Here is a 22,980-nt window from a genome sequence, read left to right on the forward strand (position 1 = left end):
TAGTTGAGTTTTCCTTTCGATTAAGTATTTATTAATTTTGGAAAGTGTTTGTTGTGGTAGAATTACTGAGATGTACCTGTACCCTCTCCACATTACTTATACAGTCAAGCAGTACAAGGCCCAAGGGGCTGAAGGGCAGAAGCAGTGAGCACTGAAAATCTTGTGGTAGAGATCAAAAAATTTCCCAGGCCTGCTTATTGCTTCTCTGCAAGACAACACCTCTCCCGTTTGACAGAAATTTGTTAATCTTTCCAAGATGAACAGGTTGGCTCTATAAAAAACACTACCTCTGGTGAACTGTGACTCACCTATTTTTACACCACTGCCACGAGAGGGAAAACTGGAGCAGTTGCACTGAGTCTGAATGCAAGAAAGAACTACTTCCATCAGAAGAAGATTCGCCAGCAGGGACAGGGAAGTGATTGTCCCTCTCTGTTCTGCCCTCATGAGGCCCCATCTGGAGTACTGTGAGGCTGTGGATGCCCTGTTCCTGGAGGTGTTCAAGACAGATTGGATGGGGCCCTGGGCAGCCTGGTCTGGTATTACATGGGGAGGTTGGTGGCCCTGCATGTGGCAGGGAGGTTGGAGATTCATGATCCTTGAGGTCCCTTCCAACCTGGGCCACTCTGTGATTCTGGGATATATAAACAAGATCTTTTGAAGAGAGAATTGTCTCTCAGTATTATAAACTGCAAAGTTCTTTTCCGTAACAGAATTTATTTAGATGGACCTAAGAGGACCAGGGGAATCATTAGAGAAACGTATTCCAAAGAACCATGTAGTCCAGAAAAAAAAATTAACTCTTTGGTCCCTTCCTCATGCAACTTTCTCGTTGTTCTCATGCAAACCTATTCATGTGGATAAAATACAGTAAATATGGGGCACTGAATAAACAAACTGGAAATAATCTCCATCTGACTAGACCGAATAAACAGAAATTCAATCAAAAGTCTTCTTCTGAACGGCGATAGCTGAAGAAGTACAAAAAATAAATAAGAGCAGAGATGTGCTCTTAATATGAGGCACAATGATGACGACAGGAGGATTATTTTCTTCTCAATACTGGCCAGTATCCTGTAACCAAGGTTTCAAATTGCTCATGTATTTGTTTTCACTGTGTTTTACTTTCTTTCCCTGTGAGATCTGCTTAGCCAGTGCTTGGCAATATGGCAGAAAACTAGAAGCTTAGAAAAGCAGTTCTTCATAAATCAACACTGAAATGAACTTTGATTTGTAAGACCCTTTCTCTCTCCTGAGACTGTACTGCCCAGGAATAGGAATGATCCTTTGCCCTCCTCCATCTGTTGCACAGCATAGCCCATCCTGCCCTACAACTGCTCCCTGCCAGGCTGTGCAGTCCTCACTGTGCTACACTTACCTCATGGGGTAATAGGTGAAGCTTAAAAGCACACCGAGACCTTGGATCAGAGCTGTTTTGAATGTCAATTTATATACACTATATTATTCCAGAGGAATGAGGTAACAAGAATGTTACAAGTCTGCTTAGTTCAGCAGTCTCCATGTTTAGGAGCTGTGAGATGACAAAGTTCAGGTTGCACACTGCATCATCCTCTCTGTGTGTAAGATCTACAAATGCAATCTTCAACTCCTCATCTTCCGGTTGAGCAGCTCTGTGTCTACCTAAGGCACACGAAGACAAATGCAGCAGGAAGTCTACCAGGTGTTAAGGATTCACAGGTGCTCTGAGTGCCAGAAGAAGGCACAGAGACTCTCTAGCATGTGCAGATGAGCTGGATATGTCAAAGATTCAATTGGTTATACTCATAGAAGGGCCTGGATTGAAAAGAACCACAATGATCATCTAGTTTCAACCCCCCTGCTATGTGCAGGGTCACCAACCACCAGACCAGCCTGGCCTTGAATGCCTCCAGGGATGGGGCATCCACAACCTCCTTGGGCAACCTGTTCCAGTGTGTTACCATCCTCTGTGTGAAAAACTTCCTCCTAATATCTAACCTAAACCTCCCCTGTCTTATTTTAAAACCAGTTCTCAGCATATGTGAGCAGCTCTGGGTTTTTTTTGCCCTATGGGCGAAAATATAGGCTGAACATGGGCACGTCTGCACAAACCGCAGAAATACTCCTCACACAAAGGTCAAGGGGGCCTACCAAAGTTTACATCCTTGCTCCAAATTACAGGAATACTGAAGCATACCAAAGACACTGTCTGAAGTTTTCTTTTAACATGAAAAAAAAAAAAAATTATGCTAGCTTTGTTCTCAGTCTGACTGAATCACTTAAGCTGAAGTATTCCAAAAATTCTCAAGCAGCTGCCCTGAAAAATTTCATCTCAAATGTTAAAAGTTTTCAAGAATACCCTGAAAAACAGGGTACTATAATGGGAGCAGTTGGGCAACTTTCCTAATTGGCAGTGCTATTACATCGTTAGGAATTTATGTGTTTTGTTTATCACAGACAATATTATCAACTGCCCTCCACTGAGTTGATAATACGCAGAAAAATAAAGAGAAGAAGGGCAGCTAAAAGGCGTCAGAGCTGCTGGCTGAACTCAAGTCCAGAAGTGTCTTGCTGCCAATCCGGGCAGTGATAGACAAAGAAGGATAGCCTCTGCCCCTCCCAAGGTCATGTGCCTCAAGGCCACAGCAAGCCAAATGGGCCGCCTAGACACATAGGCTGTTACGGTAAAATCATCACAGTCATATTTCTGCAGATGAAAAAGAAATATGAGATGTGTGCCAGTATTAGAAGCAAGAAAGAAGATACCCAGATAACTAGCATGCAATTCTATTTGTGTGCCAAAAGGAAATCTGGAGCAGTTTTTACACAAGCCACAAGACCTTCCGAGAAAGAGGAGCAAAACAGAGCCTTCTTCACAGAATCACACAAACACCACGGCTGGAAAAGACCTACAAGATCATCTACTCCAACCACCCACCTAATACCAATAGTTCTCATTAAACCATGTCCCTCAACACCAACTCTGGAAAAAATTCAGAGCAGCAAAGGACCATTTCCAGAGCCAAGCAGTGACAGCATGGTCAGCACCATGCCTCAGGTCTGCCTGTTGACTACCAGGAACCCCCTAGAATTTTTAAGTAATACTGTTCATAAGTAATACTGTATCTTCAGTTCAGGCATGGAAAGACTAGATGTAGAACTGCAATAATGCATTTAAGTTGTGGGGGTCAAAAAGTTAAGCCATAAATTTCTCACATCATGTCAAAAGAACTGGAACACTAGAAATTCTTTACTTCATGATGAATCATAGACAGACAGAGCTGTCATTTGGAAGATGACAATGCAAATGTCTTGCTTAATAATCACTCTCATACAGGATGCTGCTTTTACATCTCTTGCTTTTAATAATGCGTGATCCTATCTTAGGACTTCATACTAATATGAAGTGACATTTCTTTACTAAGGGTTCAATGTTTAGTTGACCTTCCATTCTGCCTGGACAGGTCAATGAACAGAACTATCAATTCTGTAATAACCAGCTGAATTTTACTTGTAATAAGAATCCCAGTAGAGATCACTTTCCAAGCAATTCTACTCATCAATTTTCTGCAGGGTCAGGAGAACCACTGCTGTTCCAGATCACAAATTGCATGACAGCATAAAACGAGGGCAAATTACAAGTACAATATTTATTAAATAAATGACAGAAGATGAGACAGAAGATAAGTAACCAGGTGAGCTGCAACTGCCAGAAAGCAGCCACCAAAAACCAGAGAGGACAGACTTGGTAAAGATAGCTACACCATAACAGCATGATTCCCATGTAGGGTTTCTGTGGATTTCATTCAGAGATACAGCTGCACAGCATCTCCAAAAGTCAGACACAAATGGTAACACTACATTCAAAGCTCTGAAAGCTTTATGTGTGCAACGCAGCCTCCACTACTGCTCTATTTCCAGAGAGTTGAAATGGGGTTATTTTATGAATGAAGTTCTGAATGAATGGGTATCCTTTCCCAAAAACCCATCCGGACAGCAGACACCAGGGCATCAGGAAGGTGTGGGTTTCTTTCCTTAACTCCTCAGACAGGAGCGCTGTCTGCTGGGTGAGAAGAGGAAACACACTTCTTCTGTCATGTCCCATCAATCACAGAGGCTGTGAGGGGCACTCAAGTGCGGCACTTTGCCCTATGGAGGGCTCATAGACAAGGGAGAAGCAGAAGGTTCTCTACAGATCTATCTGTAGAGTTCACTATGCAAATCTCAGTAGTGGAACTCAGATTTAAATATATCTTCTGCTCTATATACTGCTGCAGGCATCACAACTGATGTGTTTTCCAGTGAGGTGACGAACCAGCTACTCATGAAACAGACTTTTCTTCCAAAGAGAACTGCGATGTCTTTTGCTCAAACTTTGGCACTTCAGATAGAAGACAATTTACAAGTGGTAGATGTGTCATCTCCTGCTGCTTTTGCCACTTCCTCCTGCTTCGGGAAAATCCCATTCTTTATTTAAAAGCTAAATAATCAGGCACGGCTATTCATCCAAAAACCACTTTTCTTTTCTGATTTTTTCCTAAGTCAATACAAGAAAGTGACTCAAAGTGACCCAGACTGTAACTTACATTCTACCAATGCAGAGCAAAGACACTATAAAATAACCAGGGAAACCGAAGAGTGCTCTGCACCACTGCCCAGCGGTGAGAGGTCTTTTAAAGATAGTAATAACCTTACTCCAAAAGGCAGAGTCAGACTAGACCCTGCTAGTTTCAAACTCCAAAAAGTGCTGCCACGTTCTCTTGTCCCACTACCTGCACTGGGCATAAGTGCCATGCATGGAATGAGATATTCATGGGCAACACGGACAGACTGAGTTTCTCTGCTTTCTGAGTTGCTTCCTGGAGGCAGCTCCAATTTGCTGTCAGCTCCAGCAGCTGCTGGGGCTCCATGTGGTGCTAATAGAGCTCCTCAGCTTGGTGTTGGCATTAGAGCACGTCCTGCCAGCCTGGGGAAGGGACCACACATGGAACTGCCTTCATACAGGCAATCCAAAGCAAGGTTGCTTGAAGCTTTCCACATTCCTTCCTCTGTTTTATCAGTAACAATTAGAAATATGTAAGCCTGAAGCCAACCCAAGGGATAACACCCTCTTAAGAAATGATAGCTCCCTTGATTTACCAGAGCTGAGTTCATTTGAGAAACGCCCTACCAACGACCACAGGTCTGCACTGTGAATGTGTCCAGCAGGGACAAACCCCTTGTCCACAAGGAGTCCTGTTGAAACAAAGCAGTACTAAATGCACCGTGAGATTGTCATAAAGAAAAAAGCTTGTAGAAACAGGTCCAAAACACACTATCCCATATGTGTACAGGCACATACATATGTATATACATACATACACACCCATCAATACACTCAAGGGGTAACTTAACCTGGAGCTTTTCATTTTCAAATCTGTAACAAGAGAGTGCTGATGGAAAGTTAAGAAAAGTAAAGCAAAAAACAAAACAAAACAAAACAAAAAAACAGAAAACATTTCAAAAGCCCATAACAAAAACCTTCTTTTCCCTGAGAAGGTTTTTCACATAATCTTGGTACTGAATGTACTGTATTAAAAGAATTCAGTTAATAACCGAATCCTTATACATGATTAATGTATTGTATTGCACGTAAGTACTCTCCTGTTTCTAGGAACATCCAGTTGGGTAATATTCTCATCTGTGATTTATATGCATGTTCTCTTATAATTACAGTGAAATAACAGTTTGTGGGGAAGTGGTTTCTAAAAGCATGCTGGGCACTACAGAAGATCAAAGTAAAATAAAACTTACATGGAAGCAAAAATCATGCATGAATAATAGCATGAGCTTTAACAATGGTCTGAATAAACATATGTATTCTGAACAGGATGAACTGGATTTTTCGTACTAGCAATTGATCATGTAAATCTACATCCAAATGAAAAGGCTGAGTAGAGAAGTTTGCACGTATCACCATGATTACTGCTTCAAAACTGTACATGTATACATGCCCAGGTTCCCACACACAGTGAGATACTTGCTACAAAAAGTCAGCATGGATCTGTACATATAGTGTTTGGGATCCTATGAATACACTAAGCTCAGCAGTAGAACCAACCTCAGCTAATCCTAATACCTAAAGCAGGCAGACTTTTATTTCAGAGAGCAAAGGAGCAGTCAGAGCAGCTGAAACAACATCCAGTCCATATCCCTGAATAATCAAGAAGCAGAAAACAACTGCAAAATGTGCCAGATGCGGCACATCAGGGTCCAGCCACCTGCTGCTTGTGGGAGGGAGGACACTGAGGCAGTGGCTGGGAAGGATATTTTGCATGGCTGTTTGAAATAAAAGGAAGTACTCTGTGGGCATGAGGTCAGCAGAGCTCCAATCAACTTCCAGCAGAACTGCTGCTCTTGGTGCCCTGCAGCCTGGTGGGGATTCCAGGTCACAGCGACAGCTCTAAAAGCTACAAAACAAGCAGGTTGCCAGCTCAGCCATCTGCATTTTGAACCAAACTGTTTGGTGGCAGGGCTCTGGCATTTATCTTAGCGAAAGTAAGTCATAAGTGCAGTGACTGACAAATGAGCAGCAGCCTTTGTGGAATTACTCAGCTATACGGACCCCTCACACAACTCACACTCCAGCTCTCTGCTCTCCAGGTATCAGATAAAAATAAAAATGGAAGAGAACAGCTTAAGACTGACTCAAACGACCGGAGCAATGAGCAAAGAACAAGAAGAAAAGGTATTTCTCAGAACATTAAGCAGCCAGAATAAAAAGGACAGTTGTTCAGAATAAAAGAAATGCAAGTAAAAAACCATATTTTACCTATGGAAAGTTTATTTTTGAATGAGTGTATTGAAATACCGTGCTTTGGAGGCAACACCCAAATATCACAATGCTACTTTAATCTTGAGCTACAAGGATCTTATTTTGCTAAAACAGAGAAAAGAGAAATCTTGTGGCTTAAAATGTCATGAGAATTCTGTATATCCTCTTTGCAGGAACACCAATCTGCAATGCAATGGGAGAAAAGAAACAAAACCAGGTGGTAACCAGCCCCATGCCCTGACCTTGGGCTGCTATGGACAGAAGTCCAGAAACTCAGAAAGAAGGGAAACACAGTGCATTCAACAGGTCTGCAAAGCTAAAGGACTGGCACTGCTGGCAGCACTGCAAGAGGTACCTGTGGTGCTGCTCACAGCAAGGCTGTGGGATGGCAGGTAAGGCACAACACATCGCCATGTTTCTGCCTGCCCCCCTCAGATCTCTGGGCTCACCATCCCCAGTGTGGTGAGCTGCCTGGGCCTTCCTACTCTACTGTTACACAGCAAAAACAGTGAAACTTCTGGTGAGACAACAGCCAGTACAAAGCATGACCAGAAAACCCTGAAGTAGAAGCCACCCACAACAACAGAGAACTCAGGGTGCACAGAGCAGGTCTGCACCGTTAACAACTTAGTGTGAATGACTTCAGAGCTCTTTCTACCTCTCTCCTCTGTGTAGTAATGAAAGGTTTAAGGACACGAAATGTCTGAGTGTGACCTTAAGAAGCTAAAAACTTGAACAGAAATTGCACAAGGGTTTTTGTTTCTTTCATAAGCTTCAGAAACACATTCTTTGAAATCCCCAGTGCTCATCCATCAAACAATATGGAGCTGAATAAATGAAGCAAAGAGCGAAGGTATTATGGGGCAACCCCGTCTGTCCTTCATTGCATCATACAGCCTTTCACATCTCTACGACAAGCCCAACCTCGAATAAAACCTCTGTCAGTGTCTGACAAAGATTTGCCCTTGCTTTTTATCAAAAGATACACATTCTCAACAGGTTTTTTTCCCCCTCTCCAAGAAGAAAGTTTTCAAATGCAGATCATATTTCTCCAAGCTGCTGCTGCTGGTATCAATAGCTCCCACAATGGCATTAACTGCACCCTACCCGCAGAAATGACGCCGCTCCGATTGCTCATCCTGTTCCTTTCTTCTTCTGCCTCAAAGTGCTCAGATGAGATCCTGTCCTAGAGAAAAAGCAGAGTCAAAGGCCTGGCATACTCAGAGCCCAGCCCTGAGCCAGGCTGTGGAATGACGGAGGAGTGCTGTGCTGAAGCAGCACGGAAGGCAGACATACCACGGCATGCTATCACTCACCCATCAAGCACAGGTAATTGAGAGCATCTTAATTTGAAACCACTGGTCACCATCTGGTGATAAAATAAAGAAACCCCAAGTGAGTTAAAGCAAGCTTGTGCATTCCAGAGTACTTTCCCTAACCTACACAATGAAAACCATCATCATCTGCATTCACTGCAGAGCCTTGCCCTGGTTAGAGGTTTAACACAATTTGTACTGCCTTTGTTTTCTTCTCCTTGTGATTGCAAGCTGGTTTCATCTTTCTAAGAGACGATTCGCTCCTGAGCACATACATGATCTCCTGCTTCAGAACATTTCTAAAATGAAAGTAAGTTAAGTGCAGAAGGGAGCAGCTGAACCCCATGGAGTGGTGCCGCTCCTAAAGATGCAGCTGACAGCCATTTGGATAAGTATGTTAAACAGGACAGAATTAAACGGTTAAAAAGGGGCAGGATTTGTTCTCTCCCTGTTTCACAGCTCTTGTGTGTGCTTTTATGAATCCTGAGATGGCAGTAAAATTAGGCCTCACTGGCCTCTGTGAATGAATTATTTCCTGACACGGCAAGATGTTTTTCACGTATGTAACTGCTTCAAACAGCTGAAGTGCTCGGCTTCTAATTGTTTTTGCTACATATGAAATATTTGAGGAAAATATCTATGATATCTTTAATTTGTTAATTACCAGCTGGCTCCTACTGTGACTTATTAAGCCACTACCACAGTGACTAATGCTTCTGACAATACCAAGTTAGCAAAAACACCTTGTGGAGGGATGTGACCTGGCTGGCCCAAGAAGGGCTAGCTGCAGGTGTTTATTTGCAAAATGAGATGGTTTACTGACCCAGACATAAGACAACCAACAGCAATATCACACACTGAGTGCTGCAGCCAGCACAGCCCTGAGCCACCAGGCCTGAGCCAACCTTCCCCTCGCTCTCTACAACATCCCCAGCCCTGCAAGCGGCCACCACTGCCTCATGGCACATTATGAAGGACCAAGAGATTTGGGATTTGCCTTGTGTGCTGTTACGCCTGCTGCAGGGCAAACATGCGGAAGGAAGGCAGGCCCAATGCCCTTGCTCAGCTCGCTGCTGCAGGGCTGCCCAGAGGCAAGTGGAAGGAGATGGAAGGGCCTCAGGGAGGGCAGGGACTCTGCATCTGGGAAAAGGAAGATGATGGAAATGTGGCTGCCAGTAAAAGGCTTCTTTGCACACTTCCAGGCACATCCTTTTTCTTCTCACTTCTGAATACAAGTCTTTTTTTTTTTTCTCAATCAAAGCACTTTCTGCTGAATTGATTGGGTTAATAATATTATAGCTTGGACAGGAACTTACACTTCTTAGCAGAAAATGTGTGAATGTTACTCATGCTGCCAAACCCTCCTGGCGTGGTTAGAAAAGCCAGTCTGCTCCTATGCCACTGCATTATAAAATCGCTGAACAAACCTATTCTGCTATAATGGAAAGGGACACGTTTCCTTCCCTGCTGTAAGTAGGTCAATGAAAACACGATGTTGTGAGGATGAAACAGTTTTCCTCTGTCTTCTTCCCCCTAATGGCAGTTTCAAATCATTCTGATTTAATTACACAGTGAGGTTATTAACAACTGATCTATTGGTGGTCCTAAAGCCCAGGCGTTGTGCTTCTTTACAGGCTGGTTCTATCCTCAAGTAAACGTGTACCATTCTTACACTCGGTGCATCACTGCACAGCTGAGAAAAGCCTGCAAAGAAATTTGGATGTGGCAGTGCAATCATACATTAGGAACACGTGAAATTTTACCTCCCAGCTCAGAGATTAACACTGAGCTTTTACGTCAGTACGATCTGTTTGAGGATGAACTTCCAATTATCTCCTCTAAATCTAAAGTAGCCACACTGTGAACAGAGAACTTGCTCTGAATTAGCACTGCTATAAACAAAGCCAGAGTACTTTCTGTGGAGCTATTTTAGCTCACAACAACTGGAGACATCTCTGCATGAGTTTCATCAGAGGACATTAACCAGTAGTTAGCAAAACATTTTACTTACAGTTATGCCTATCTATTAAATGCTAACTATAGGATATTGGAAATTAAAAAAAAAAAAAGACTAGGGGAGAATCCCTCTCCAGAAATGCAAAAAGGACAAAAAAAATTACACTGAAGAGAATACAGAATGCCTGAAGTCTTAGCAAACGAAATTTTAAAACCCAAAACGGGTTCTGCTTTTTCACTGACTGCCTCTCCTCTCTTTTATGCCAGGTGGTGTAAATTCATTTTGTTGACATTAACTGGGAAAAAAAAAGTAAGAGTAATTGATTCCCCCCATATAACACCTGTTGTGAAGCCTCCCTCACCCCCACACAGGCACTCCAAAGGCCCCTCTGCACACAGATGCTGGCCGCGCAAGGTGACACACTCTCATACCTCCCAACGCACCCATCCCACACACAGCAGTCTGCATGGGACAGCAAAGCCCGTCATGTACAAGTGGACGCCACTCGGGCCTCAGCATGAAATTTCTGCCCTATAAAAACCCATGACTTCAAAGGGGACTCAGATTTCATCCCAAGAATCCAATTACGTGTTGCAAATTTAGGACGGCTTGTCAAGTGCCAGCTGACAGAGTGATGTCTCCAAGTATTTCAGGATGATGGTATTTGAGCTGAAACGCAAAGCCAGCTGTTTGTGTCTTAACTACTCACCTAAGGAACATTTCAAAATGAGGAAACAACACGATGATTAAGTGCCTCTGCACCTCAGCAAAAACTGTCCTGCTCTGCACAGAGACCCCTCCTAACAGAATTAAGGAAGCATGTATTGCAATAAGAAAATAATTTCAGGCACAGGATTATCACCAGTGTCAGCAAATCACAGGACAGACAGAAAAGATCTGTAATCTGCCTCCTGCTGCGAGAAACAGCCAGATATACTCATGTTTATTAAAGCCATTCCTAGCGCCTCCGGAGATGGATACTCCACAGCCTCCATCGGCAGTGTATTTCAGAGGCAACATTTTCCTAGGGCTTACCTCATCTTCCTTGCTTCAAGTTACAGACATTTCCCTTTGTCTATGGGCAGCCTGGTCTGGTGGCTGGCAACCCTGCTGTGTGCAGGGGTGTTGAAACTAGATGATCATTGTGGTCCTTTTCAACCCAGGCCATTCTGTGATTCTATGATACGATTCTCTGACCAGTCTCCTTTTGGCAACAGCCTCTTCTGTGCTTTCTGTGCTGGGAGAACTGCCGGCCCTCCTGCCCTACCTGCAAGTCTCACAGAATCAAGGCTGGAAAAGACCGCTATGATTCAGTCATCAACCCACCACCACCTTGCTGGCTTAAGGGCACAAAGCCAATCTGCTTTATGCTCTCTTCAGAGGGAATACACTGTTTCCAAGTGGGTGCCTATGAAACAGCACAAAGTTTAGTCCAAGTCACCTCCAACTTCTTATTTCCAGTTGCTTTCCTAACTCTGTGCTTGATACGAAATTCCACACACCAGATATTGCAGTCAAAATGAATGTTTTATGCGTATACATTCAACAATCTTTGAAGCCAAAGCTAAAGAAAGGAGATAGTCCCACCCATGCTAAATAAAAAATTTTAATAAGAAAACAATCAAAAATAAAATATTTTTAATTCTTTTGCTAAGAACCATGTACTTATCCACATTCACAAACAAAAACTACTCTTGTTAAAAGATGTATTTTGAAAATGTATTGGAAAAGGGAAAGATTAATGCTATCTGCAGCTGTTATTTGGTAATGAGCACTCAAGGACAAGTTGCTGCAAATGTACTTTTCTGTGTTTTAGCTGTGCTGACTTTAATCATGCTTGAAAGAACTAGGCACTGGTTGTCAATAAATTGTTTTTAATGCCTACTTGCTCACAGACTTCTGTGTGTCTCATTCCTTTTTCACTTTCTTTCTTCTTTTTGGGGTTCCACTGAGTGCAAATGTCCTTAGAAATTTACAGGGAGGTATTTTATAGTCAACCTTATCCTTACAAAAGATATAAAAGGAAATAAGAACTTAGGTACTACTTTTCATCCCTTGATCTCAGAGCAATTGCAAACAAGGCAGCAGCAAGCCCTCACATGGCTTATCAGAGATGACGGGCAGATACTTGCTGTCTCCTGCTCCCTTCTGTGCCCCAGGGAAGGCTAAGTTCAGCAGACACCACAAATAAATTAATAAACAGACATTCATTGTGCCCAGCGCTTTCTCATCCCCTCTTCATTACTCAGAGCACATATCTCAGTTCAGGTTTTATAGCCAGATGCAACAAGAGGCCACACAACTGGCTCAGAAACGTGGCTTTGTGCAACAGCCCCCTGGTAGGAAGGGTAGATTTCTCCAGACTGTTAGGTACCAAAAGCTTTCTCAACTACCACTGCCGCAATTAGATGCAATTTTAAGTATCCCATTACTGGGAAGTCTCACTGTATTTCCAGGTAAAGTCACTTCATATAGAAATAATTACAGTTATATAATAATTAGCTCAAGAAGTGCTCTGTTGCCTGATACTCAGGGAGCCAGGATCAATAGTGAGTGCAGGATTTGCATGAATTCCCAGTAAACGCAGCTGTGAGAGCTCCTGGGCTTTGAGATTATATACATGGCTACATAGGACACCATAATTTCATTAGGTATGGTTGGTTTTGTGCGTTTTCTTTCTTTATGACAGTTACAAAATTACAGACTCAAGGCTTTCTGCAGTGTGATGCCTTGTGTAAGGCACTGCCTGCCATATTCTGCCAAAACAAATTAGCTGCTGGCACTAGGACTAGATTCATTAGGACCCAAAGGAAATTATATCACTGAGAGCTGCTCTCAGGTGCTTGTGATCTCAGACATATGCCAGCATCTTCTCAGGGAACCTTGGGGAAAAGCCCTTAAACTTTTACCAAGCAATTCCAGACAACACTCCTCTTCCCTAATCTTCAGCAGAACGATCACTGAAAAAACTTTGAAGATGAGGCTAGAAATAAAGACGTACAATAGAAAAAATGATCCCAACAGAAAGGAAATGGGAGCCACAGGCAATAACTGTAGAGTCTATTAAGGAAGGATTATAAAGTCCTTGTGCACATTCCTGCCAATGCTTTTAGCAAGGTTCACAAAGGAAGAAATGTATAATTTATTAAAGGAAAAAAACGTGTCAAACCCATTTGTAGCTTGCATGACTTGCCTGAACGCCCATGACAAAGACACTTAAAATTTGATGGTAACAGGCAAGAGGCTGAGGCCTGCCCGCTCCGAGACCAAGCATGCTGCTAGCCATGCTAAAGCAGGATTTGTTCCCAAGCAACACCAAGAAGGCAGCTCTTCAGAGCAGGAATTCAGGGCACACATTGGTGTTGGACAGCACATCAGCATTAGGGCAGCACTGCCCCACAAACACAGCACCCCAAAGCAGAAGGCTCCAATACTGCAGCAATTGAATCGGCACGTGCTGCACTCATTGCCTCATCTACACTATGTCACCCTCGTGCTGCCAGGTCACCAAGCACAGGTGACATCATATTTGTCCTAACACAGAAATCAAAGCTGGCCAGGGATTCTCCATCTCAGAAAAATACACCAACACTACAGTATACGAAGTATATACCAAATGTATCAACATTTTCTATGGGCAAACAACGGTTTATTAAGGATTTTCCATTTTACCACCAACCTAAATTAAAGTTGTTATTTCAGAAGGGTTCTACACCAGGACATATTTTTTGATCAACCCAACATTGCATTGCAGCTTCTTATTCTGGGAATGTCTCTTCCTGGTTCAGATGCCCATTTCTTCCAAGAACTGTTTGTTTTCAGCAGCTTCACTTCCCACAATACAAAGTGGGTTTCCCTCTGACGAAGCTCTCCAGCACGTCTTGGACATTTAATTAGGAGAGAAGGGCCTCAGATAATGAAAAAGGAACATCACGCTCCTGAACCAATGCTTCTGAAAAGTAATAAACTGTGGTAGGGAAATGCAATTTAATTTTGAACTGACTCAGGAATTTCCCATGAAACATTAATTCTATTTTCTGCTCACCTCTGAGCGTCAATCTATTTTTCTTACGCAGTTTAGGAAGGTTGTGAAAGGTGTGGTAAAGCTCTGCTTCCAAAGTTGTGAACTCATCCTCCCTGTCCCTTTTTGCCATAGCCCTGGGGAGGGGGATGCCATCTGAAAACAGAAGTCAATAGTACCAAGCCATATCAGAGGCAATGCCTATTCCCTGTAGGACCTGCTATCTAAATACGAGTACTCCCTTCCATTTTGCAGGGGCTTAGAAAACCTAGCTTGCTTAATGCTGCACAGGAATCCAGTGCAAAAGCAAGAACAACCACAGCTCTGCTAAGACCCACTGTAATTTTTTAGTCATCCCAACATACATATTTTTTCTCAAACTTCTTCCACTTCAATAGCAAAACAAAAATTACCTTAATGTTAGAGCCAGCTGGCCTGCATATTTTGCATGGGACTGAAGTGTTTAACTAGTCCCAGCTAGTTAGGAAAACATCCAACTACTGTTAACAATCAGAGAACTGGCTTAAATGGCATTTATCACTCCTGTAATTGTTCTTCTCTCCATAGTTCCACTACAGGTTCTGCATTTCCCTCTCCTTCATCCCCTACATTTAACCACACAGAAGATAATTCACAGCAGATCACAGAAGTATAGAATCACCAAGGCTGGAAAAGACCTCCAAGATCATACAGTCCAACTGCCCGCCTACCTCCAATGTTTCCCTTAGTCCAACAGATCTGCTCACCCAGGTGTTTTGCAAAATTCTAGAAAGCTGATCAAAAGGTTGATCAACTTGATCAAACAGAAGAAAGATAATAAAACATATCAGATCTATCATCTTTCCTTCAAACGCTTCTATTTTAGTTCATTCCCTTGCACGTATTTTGCGACACTGCATGAGTCTCTTTGTGCTTGTATGTATAACCAGAAATGCTCGGTGTTCCAGGAACCTGCAGGCAGTACCCACTTCCTACAGCTCCCGTGGGCACCACTGACACGTCAGGAATGCTGAATATATTTGGGTGACTGGACACCGACACCAAGGCTAAGAGCATCCCTGTAGCAAATGTGCAGTACTTGTGCCCAAAATACATGATAACAATGGTGCTGCCATTTAGGCGATTCTCATAGTATAAATCCTGAGGAAACTCACTATATGAGTTCTTGCTAGGCAACTAATTTTACATCCAACTTCCCACTGAGTTGCCGATATTTACTTGTGGTCACAGAAATAGCACAACTTCACCCAAAGTGTTTGGGAAGTATACAGAAAATATCACTGATCAGTGCAGAGATGAATCCACTGGATACTGAAATTACTTTTGGTAAGTTGTGGAAAGAACACAACAGTTTGATTCTTCTTCTTACTCACAAACTCACCATTTAAGTAAAGGGGAATGCATACATTTTTTTCATTACTGATTGATAGGATTGATTTTGCTTAGAGAAAATGTAAAAGCCAAAATATTAAAAAGTATAAATGCCAAAAGCCAAGTATTATCTGAGAGCTAACAAACAAAAAGTTTAAAGATAATGAATGCTGTGTTGTGATCAAACTCACAGAAAGGAAATAGCAGGTAAGCGAATCCCTGGCCAAACAAGCAAACAAATACTGATTATGTTCTCTGCATTGTGGAAAACAGTTAGCTTTTCAACTGTAACAAAAAGCATTTCAGGCAGCACATCTCTCTGAGAAGGGCAAAGGTTTGTAACAAAATCCAGCTGATAGGAAAACAGCACTCAAAATTGTAAGGAAAAGATTATTAAAGACAAAGACTCCCTAAATACATCAAAACAAGAAACCCTGTGAGTTAACCCATTGTTGGGGAATACAGTTTAAACAACTGTATTGGGAAAATAGGGCAAAAGAAATCATGAGGGAAAGCATTACTTGGATATCTACCTTAAAGAACTCCTGGGCTCCAAAAACTGAGCTCCAAAAGCAGAAGGAAAGCAGAGACACCACTGCAGCAAATGGCAAAAGGCAAGCTTCCTACTTACCCTATGGTATGCACCATGATCCCTTCTGCCACCTCAGTAATTCCACAGAATCCAGAACTATGGTACTTTTTCAAGGAGTATTAGAGTCTTGAGAGGAGACAGAGGAAAGCTGACAGGCAGAGCTTTGCGAGGAGCCAGGCGGACAGGGATGAATTTAAGCCCTGGCTCAAGATGCTGTGTATTCTGCGTCTATCTTTAACTTGTAAATGATTTGGTTTCACATTCCTCTGAAGTCCTGCTGGCAGATGCCTTTGTGGAGCTCTTACCAATCACAGGCACCCAGACCCCCTCCCTCCTCTCCCTCTCCCCAGGCCGACATTCCATCCCCACGTCGCCCCCATGCACAGCACATACCTCCCACAACACAACACGCACAGCACACGCACACTCTTCACCTCAACAAAAATAACCCCCTCTGCAAGCGGCTCACACGCACTGCCACCAAACACCGCATTCTGAACGTGCTCCTTTACATTCTGGAGGCTCGCTCAGCCTGTGTGAATACACTGAAATAATCCCGTCCTTCCTTGGAAGCTGCTGCAAAACATGCTGTTGTGGCACTTGGGAATAAAAATGCTTTAAGTGGCGCAGCTTATGTTCAGCGTGTGGGGACCTGGGATCATTGCTTGTGCCAGAACTACCATCAGTCACAGTCCCCGAGTTCGAATCCTGCAGTCACCGATTTAATCACAGTAAGAAACAGGATCACCACAAAGCATTTTCTGTGGATGACTGCAAATGCCACCACTTAGGGAAAGAAGGGTGCAGAACAGCATTCTGTCATTCCAAGCTCCTGCAGAAATGCATATCTGGATGCTGGCAGCACCTTAGCCCATACAGAGATCTATAGAGAGAAGCTGAGTATAGAATTAAAAAGAACCACACTTGATTTCAAATGTTAAGACTCTAAACTTTCAATCTTTGTAAATTTGTGTCTCCTTACAATACCAATGCATTGCAATTTTGTTCAGAAGTCAGGCTCCGAAATAATTAAACTACTGATTCTTGGCAGCTTTCAATGCAATTAAGTGAACAAGTCCTTCCACAAAGCACAGAAAGTCAGGATTACTATTGGTGACTTCAGGAGTCAATACTGTTGACGCAAACCCCTGGCTCTTGATACCAGCCTTAGGAAGCAGCTGGTTTTTAATCTGTAAATGTGCATTCGGTTGAATACTGCTTGCCATCAGGATTTCCTTATCTCAAAGACTGGTGCTAATGGAACAACACTGTATGTAAAACACATGAATTATTGAACGCTTTGTGTTAAAACTGGAAAACACCAATTTACTGTCACAACAGTTCAAGCAGAAAAATACAGTAAATATCTGTTTCACAGTCCTTAGCCTTATCCTGCTGCCAGCACAGGTCAGGGCAGGGGGCGTGAGGCCAAGCTGTGTCCAGCATCACTTAGCTAAAAGCACAGTTTATAAATGCTCTGCCAACGGCCTACTTGATGAGACTTTACACTTTCCAGAGCACCGGTGTTGAGAGGCAAGGCTGATGTAGTAATAAAAGTAAGTATGCATTTACTCCAGGCTAACAGAGAAAACAGCTCAAACTTGGAAAGGCTGAAAGGGCTGTAAAAGGATATTCTGAAGGGCTGTACATTAGTGAAAAAGAAGTCTGCACTTCATCTCTGACGAGCTACTGTTCACGATGCTCCTGCAGGAGACAAAGTTGGATAAAAACACAAAGTGCACACCCCTGCTGTGGTCAGTCTTGCAGGCAAAAAAGGCAACAGCTCCTAGCTTGGAGTCAGCTAAGGTTCACACACCTGGAAAAGCTGCCCGTAACATACAAATATTAAGGAATAAACTAGCTGACAACATGATTCCTGAAGAATCAAAAGATTTATTTTGAGTCGCTAATCTTTTCTACTATTAGCAAATACAGACTTCAGTATGCTTGATGTCTGCTTTGCAGAGAACTTTAAAACTCCAGTAAGCAAAAAATATGCCACTGACTTCCTGCCAGATATTAAGGCAGTCATTCAACTTCTCCTCTGCCTCAGGTCCCAAAACTGTGGCCTGCTGATAGCAGGATTCAAGGACCATCTCTATTATTCAGTTTTAGGAGTTGCTGTGAATTGCAGAAACGATGCTAGCACTGATTTCCAATAGAGCCACATCTACCATTACAAATCTCTTACACCAGAGAAAGTCTTTCCACTGCAGTGACTCCCATTCAAACAGAGCAACTCCATGCTGTGTATGACAACACTGTACCTCAAATCAGTGTTCTTAAACTGTTCTGCAGGGATGGGAGACCCAAAGGGCAGATAAGCACTAGAAGCAAAGTTAACATTAGGTTTTAAGAAGCACAGTGCTTTAAAAGCTCAGAGAGAGAAACAAGAAAGAGGAAGGCAAGTTGTGCTTTTGCGGCTGAGGGCTCCTTTTCATGAACACAACCTGCAAGGAGAAAACAGCTCTCCATGGAAGAAAGTGTGATGCACCAATGTGATGGATCGGAAGTGAAGAATTAAGACTGAGCTGTTTCTTCGATTCCAATCTACTTTTAGAGAGTGCTCAACTGAGGGGGAAGCAATGGATCCACAAAAGTTTTATCTGATTGGTTTACTAGATACAGGGAAAAAAATAGATTAGGTTTTGGATCCTCTAAAAGAACACTAATTATACACTTCTCATGTCTCATAAAATGTTAATTATAAACATAAGAGTATGTAGAGGTGGAGCTTTGAAAAATTGGGTGCTTCAAATTTCTGGCGAAGCTTGATGGTGATGTAGACAGCAAGATCCCATTGCCATGAATGGGACAGAGAGGTCATATGTCCAAAAACTGTTTCACATAAGCCAAAGGAAAAGACAGGTGTCCAGTTTCCTCAAATGAAGAGGCGTACAGCAATACCAGTGCCTAAGATGGCCAGAGCTGAGCATGGCAGCCAGTACAGAGCATGGTTGGGTGAGATTTACCAAAGCTAGGAGGACTACTGCTTTTCCTCTCTTAGCAGGGCCTGTTGCTTATAAAAATCACTAAATGCAACAGACTGGGGAGCACCCAGAGACATACAAATACAAACTAATAATAAGTTGCTGGAGGGGCAGGAGCTGGAGAGGAGAGAAAGATGAAGAAGTGAGAGTAATTTGGTCACGAGTACAAATACGTAACACATTTGAAACCATGTGACTTCCTACCCATTTCCAATTTAGCCCAATGCCTAAGAGGCATGCTCTGTCCCTTCATATTCAGCTATTTTTAACGTGCATAGAATTTGCTCTTGATCTTCCCTTCTCTGTCAGCATCTTGAATTCATTTCTCTTGACAGCCTTAAGATTTGAGCTTACTGGGACAAGCAACATTTTTCACCCTACGGGTTCTGTCCTTCTAAGTCTTACTCAGAGTAATTCTTGCTCATGGGAACAATCTCTTTAACCTCTACAGCTGATTTCAGCACAGGCTCGTTCAAGAGTAGGAGTTTTGAGTAGAGGACTGCCATTACATTAACAGAAATGCAGTTCCATGTGTCATGGTGGATCAAACACATGGACTTTTTTCAGTGATACTTAAATTGACCCCATTACCCCCAGTCTATCTCCAGACCTTGTGACTCAGCTGCTTGGTTACACCAGGAGTCTTCTCCGGTGAGGTCCAAAAGTCAAGGTTAGGCCAAGAATTGCCCTACACGTTGCTCCTCTCCTACCTACCACCTTTGTACTGAGCCATAATAGTATATCCTGAGTTGGAAGGGACCCTTAAGAATTATCTAGTCCAACTCCTGGCTTCACACAAGAAAATTCAAACTGAAAGCCTATGCCTGAGAGTGCTGTCCAAACGCTTCTTGAGCTCCAACAGCTAGGGGCTGTGACCACTGTCCTGGGCAGCCTGTTCCATGCCCACTGCCCTGTGGTGAAGAACCTTTTCCTAACCCCCACTCCAAGGGTACAGCTGTACCCCTGTCATAGCTCCAAGCCATTCCCTTGGGCCCAGTTCTGTCAGCAGAGAGCAAAGCTCAGCGCTGCCCCTCCACTTCCCTGTGAGGAGCTGTAGGCTGCCTGAGGCCTCCTCTCAGCTTTCTCACATTTTGTTATCCAGGCCCTCCTTTGAACACTCTCTAATAGTTCTATGCACTTCTCGTAGTGTGGCACCCAAACCACAGTGCTGGAGGTGAGGCCGCACAGTGCAGAGCAGAGTGGCACAGCCCCTTTCCTCACCCACTGACAGTGATGGGCCTGATGCACCCCAGAGTACAGGTGGCCCTTTGGGTTGCCAGAGCACACAGCTCTCATTTAACTTCTTGTCAACCAGAACCTCCAAATCCCTTTTTGTGGCATTGCTCACAAGCTTCTCATCCTCACTCTGTATATACATCCGGTGTTGCATCATCCCAGGTACAGATTCCAGCACTTTCTCATATTGAATGTCATGTGTTTGGTGGCTGCTCAGCCCAAGAGAAGAAAAAAAAGAGACTGAAAGAGATGGAGAACATGTAGTGAAGTCAGTGGGGATGGGGGCTCTCGGTGTCATCCCACAGCACCCACCCCCTTGCTGCTCTCATGACACAGCACTGGGAGGCAGCACAGGAGACCAACGTGTCCTCAGCCAGGCACAGCACAGCCCCAGCCCTCAGAAGGAGACTAGCTGCTCCATGGAGACCTGTTCTGGCACCTGGGCACTGAGATGAGTCCTCCTACTGCTCCCAGGAAGCTCGCCACTGAACAGTAAGCCGCTTACTTGAAAAATACCAAAGAGAACAACCAGAATAATTCTCCTTCCACTTACCATTAATACAAACATTAAGTAAATGAAAAAGACTACTCTTCTTGGTAGACATCTAAATTGATCAGTAAAACAAAGACCTCTGAGATTTAACAAAATCAAAAGAACTTAAATCAGTGAGTCATCGTAAGTCATTTTTACTTCACTGAAAGGAAAAATATGTATTTTTTAAAAAAAGAAATAGCACGGGAAAAAAAAAAAAGACAGGTAAACCTAATTGCACCCAGTGCTGAGTCCTGGCAAAGTCCTTCCTGGCCTGATGGTGCTTACGGATAAATAAAAAAGGCTGTATCATCCATTATTGGTTCCCTGCCTGAAAATGCTGAACTTGAAAGGTTTGAAGTGACAGCTGTATTTCATTAAAGTTGCTTGGTGAGCAGTGCATCTCATGAAGATTGTTTTCCTAAGGATTTAAGGACCTTGTTAATTACTGCTCCCAATGACAGCAATCCCTGTTTCCTCTAAACTCCCATCAATATTCCTATCCCTCAGGAACTGAGAGTTGTCCATATCTACCTTCAGCTTCCTCTCAACTACCATGCAATCATGCTGCAACACTACCTCTACAATGATCCTTCGAATTTCCTCAGGTCTCCACAACTATCCTTCTAGTTGCTGCACTAATCTGGTTTTGAAATCATGTATAACACCGCATGCAGAAGTACCAATGAGTGCTGAATAGGAGAGCTCATGGCATCCAGTGCCTGAAAAGAATGGCTGAAACACTTGTCAGACTGAAGACCATAGCATCAAAATTCATCTTATCACGACCTTATCCTGATATTCATGTCCTTATTCCTGAAATTAGGAAGCAAACAGAGTATTTTTATTAAGAAAATGGCTCTGCTATCCTTTCTCATTCCAGTACCTTGGTTTCATTGCAATGCTATGTTCTGAAGTGAAAGAAGGCTTCCAGTAAATTCTTTCATTAAGGTGCTACAAATGTTAGGTATTTACATTTGCCTAGACAGACAACCACAGGCTTTTCGTGGAAAGCTGGCCAATGTCTGAAGCGCGCGTGCAGGCAGACACGCGTGTGAATGAAGAGACCATACACTTCTTTCAGGACTGGGAGAAAATAATCTATGAAATATATTCTCTGTTCAGTTTGGCTCAACACAAGAACAACTTTCTTTCATTCATCCCACATCCCACCAAAAAATCCTTCCCGCTCTAAAATGAATCATAGAATGGTCTGGGTTGAAAAGGACCACAATGATCACCTAGTTTCAACCCCCATGCTATGTGCAGGGTCACCAACCACCAGACCAGGCTGCCCAGAGCCACATCCAGCCTGGCCTTGAATGCCTCCAGGGATGGGGCATCCACAGCCTCCTTAGGCAACCTGTTCCAGTGCATCACCGCCCTCTGAGTGGAAAAACTTCCTCCTAATATCTAACCTAAACATCCCCTGTCTCAGTTTAAGACCATTCCCCCTTGTCCTATCATCATCTACCCTCGTATACAGCCATTCCCCCTCCTGTTTATAAACTCCCTTCAGGTACTGGAAGGCAACAACGAGGTCTCCCTGGACCCTTCTCTTCTCCAAGCTAAACAAGCCCAGTTCCCTCAACCTTTCTACATAGGAGGGGGCTCCAGCCCTCTGATCATCTTAGTGGTCGTCCTCTGGACTAATTCCAAGAGCTCTGCGCCTTTCTTGTACTGGGGCTTACTTTATTCAAGTCTCCAGACAAAAAGCTGGGCAAAAGGGGAAAGAAAACTTTTTCTTTTTTTTAAAGAAAAAAATACCTAGCAAGAACACAGGAAGAACCCTAACAATTTTAAAAGTGATGGTGATTGTTGGAGCATAATATATAGGGCAGTGACAGGAATCCCACCCGATCAGTTATATAAATGCCATCAGTGTCTGCCTCACACTCTGAGGTGCAGGGGGCTCTGCAGACATTGTGGCGGGTGTCATGGCCAAGCAGCTGTCTCCTGCCATCTGCATCCCGAACCAATGGCACCCACGCACCCCTCGGGATGGGGCTGTATCCTGCTGGGAGAGCAGGGACAGAAGGGGATGCTGCTGAGCCCGGGGGGTGCAAGCTGGGAGGGAGCATGCAGGGCGAGACAGCCTGCGAGAAGCTTGTCCTACTGCTCCCTCTGCTGTACCCATCCTGCAGAGAAATCCCAAATATCAGCCGGAGATGC

General features: G+C 43.4%; 1 protein-coding gene across 9 annotated transcripts in view; it reads right to left on the bottom strand.

Moving 5' to 3' along the window:
* DTNA (dystrobrevin alpha) overlaps nt 1-16,277 on the bottom strand; it is a 174,309-nt gene extending 158,032 nt beyond the window's left edge. For all 9 annotated transcript variants that reach the window (XM_042838690.1, XM_042838685.1, XM_042838636.1 and 6 more), the window contains exon 1: nt 16,090-16,277. In XM_042838690.1, the coding sequence (XP_042694624.1) occupies nt 16,090-16,106 (17 nt within the window). In that variant the 5' untranslated portion in view covers nt 16,107-16,277. The remainder of the gene's footprint in view (nt 1-16,089) is intronic.
* Between the last annotated feature and the right edge of the window lie 6,703 nt (nt 16,278-22,980).

Source organism: Centrocercus urophasianus, unplaced genomic scaffold (genome assembly GCF_019232065.1).
Source record: "Centrocercus urophasianus isolate 14NV4802_14NV808 unplaced genomic scaffold, USGS_Curo_1.0 seq_11, whole genome shotgun sequence".
In the NCBI taxonomy this organism is placed as follows: Eukaryota; Metazoa; Chordata; class Aves; order Galliformes; family Phasianidae; genus Centrocercus; species Centrocercus urophasianus.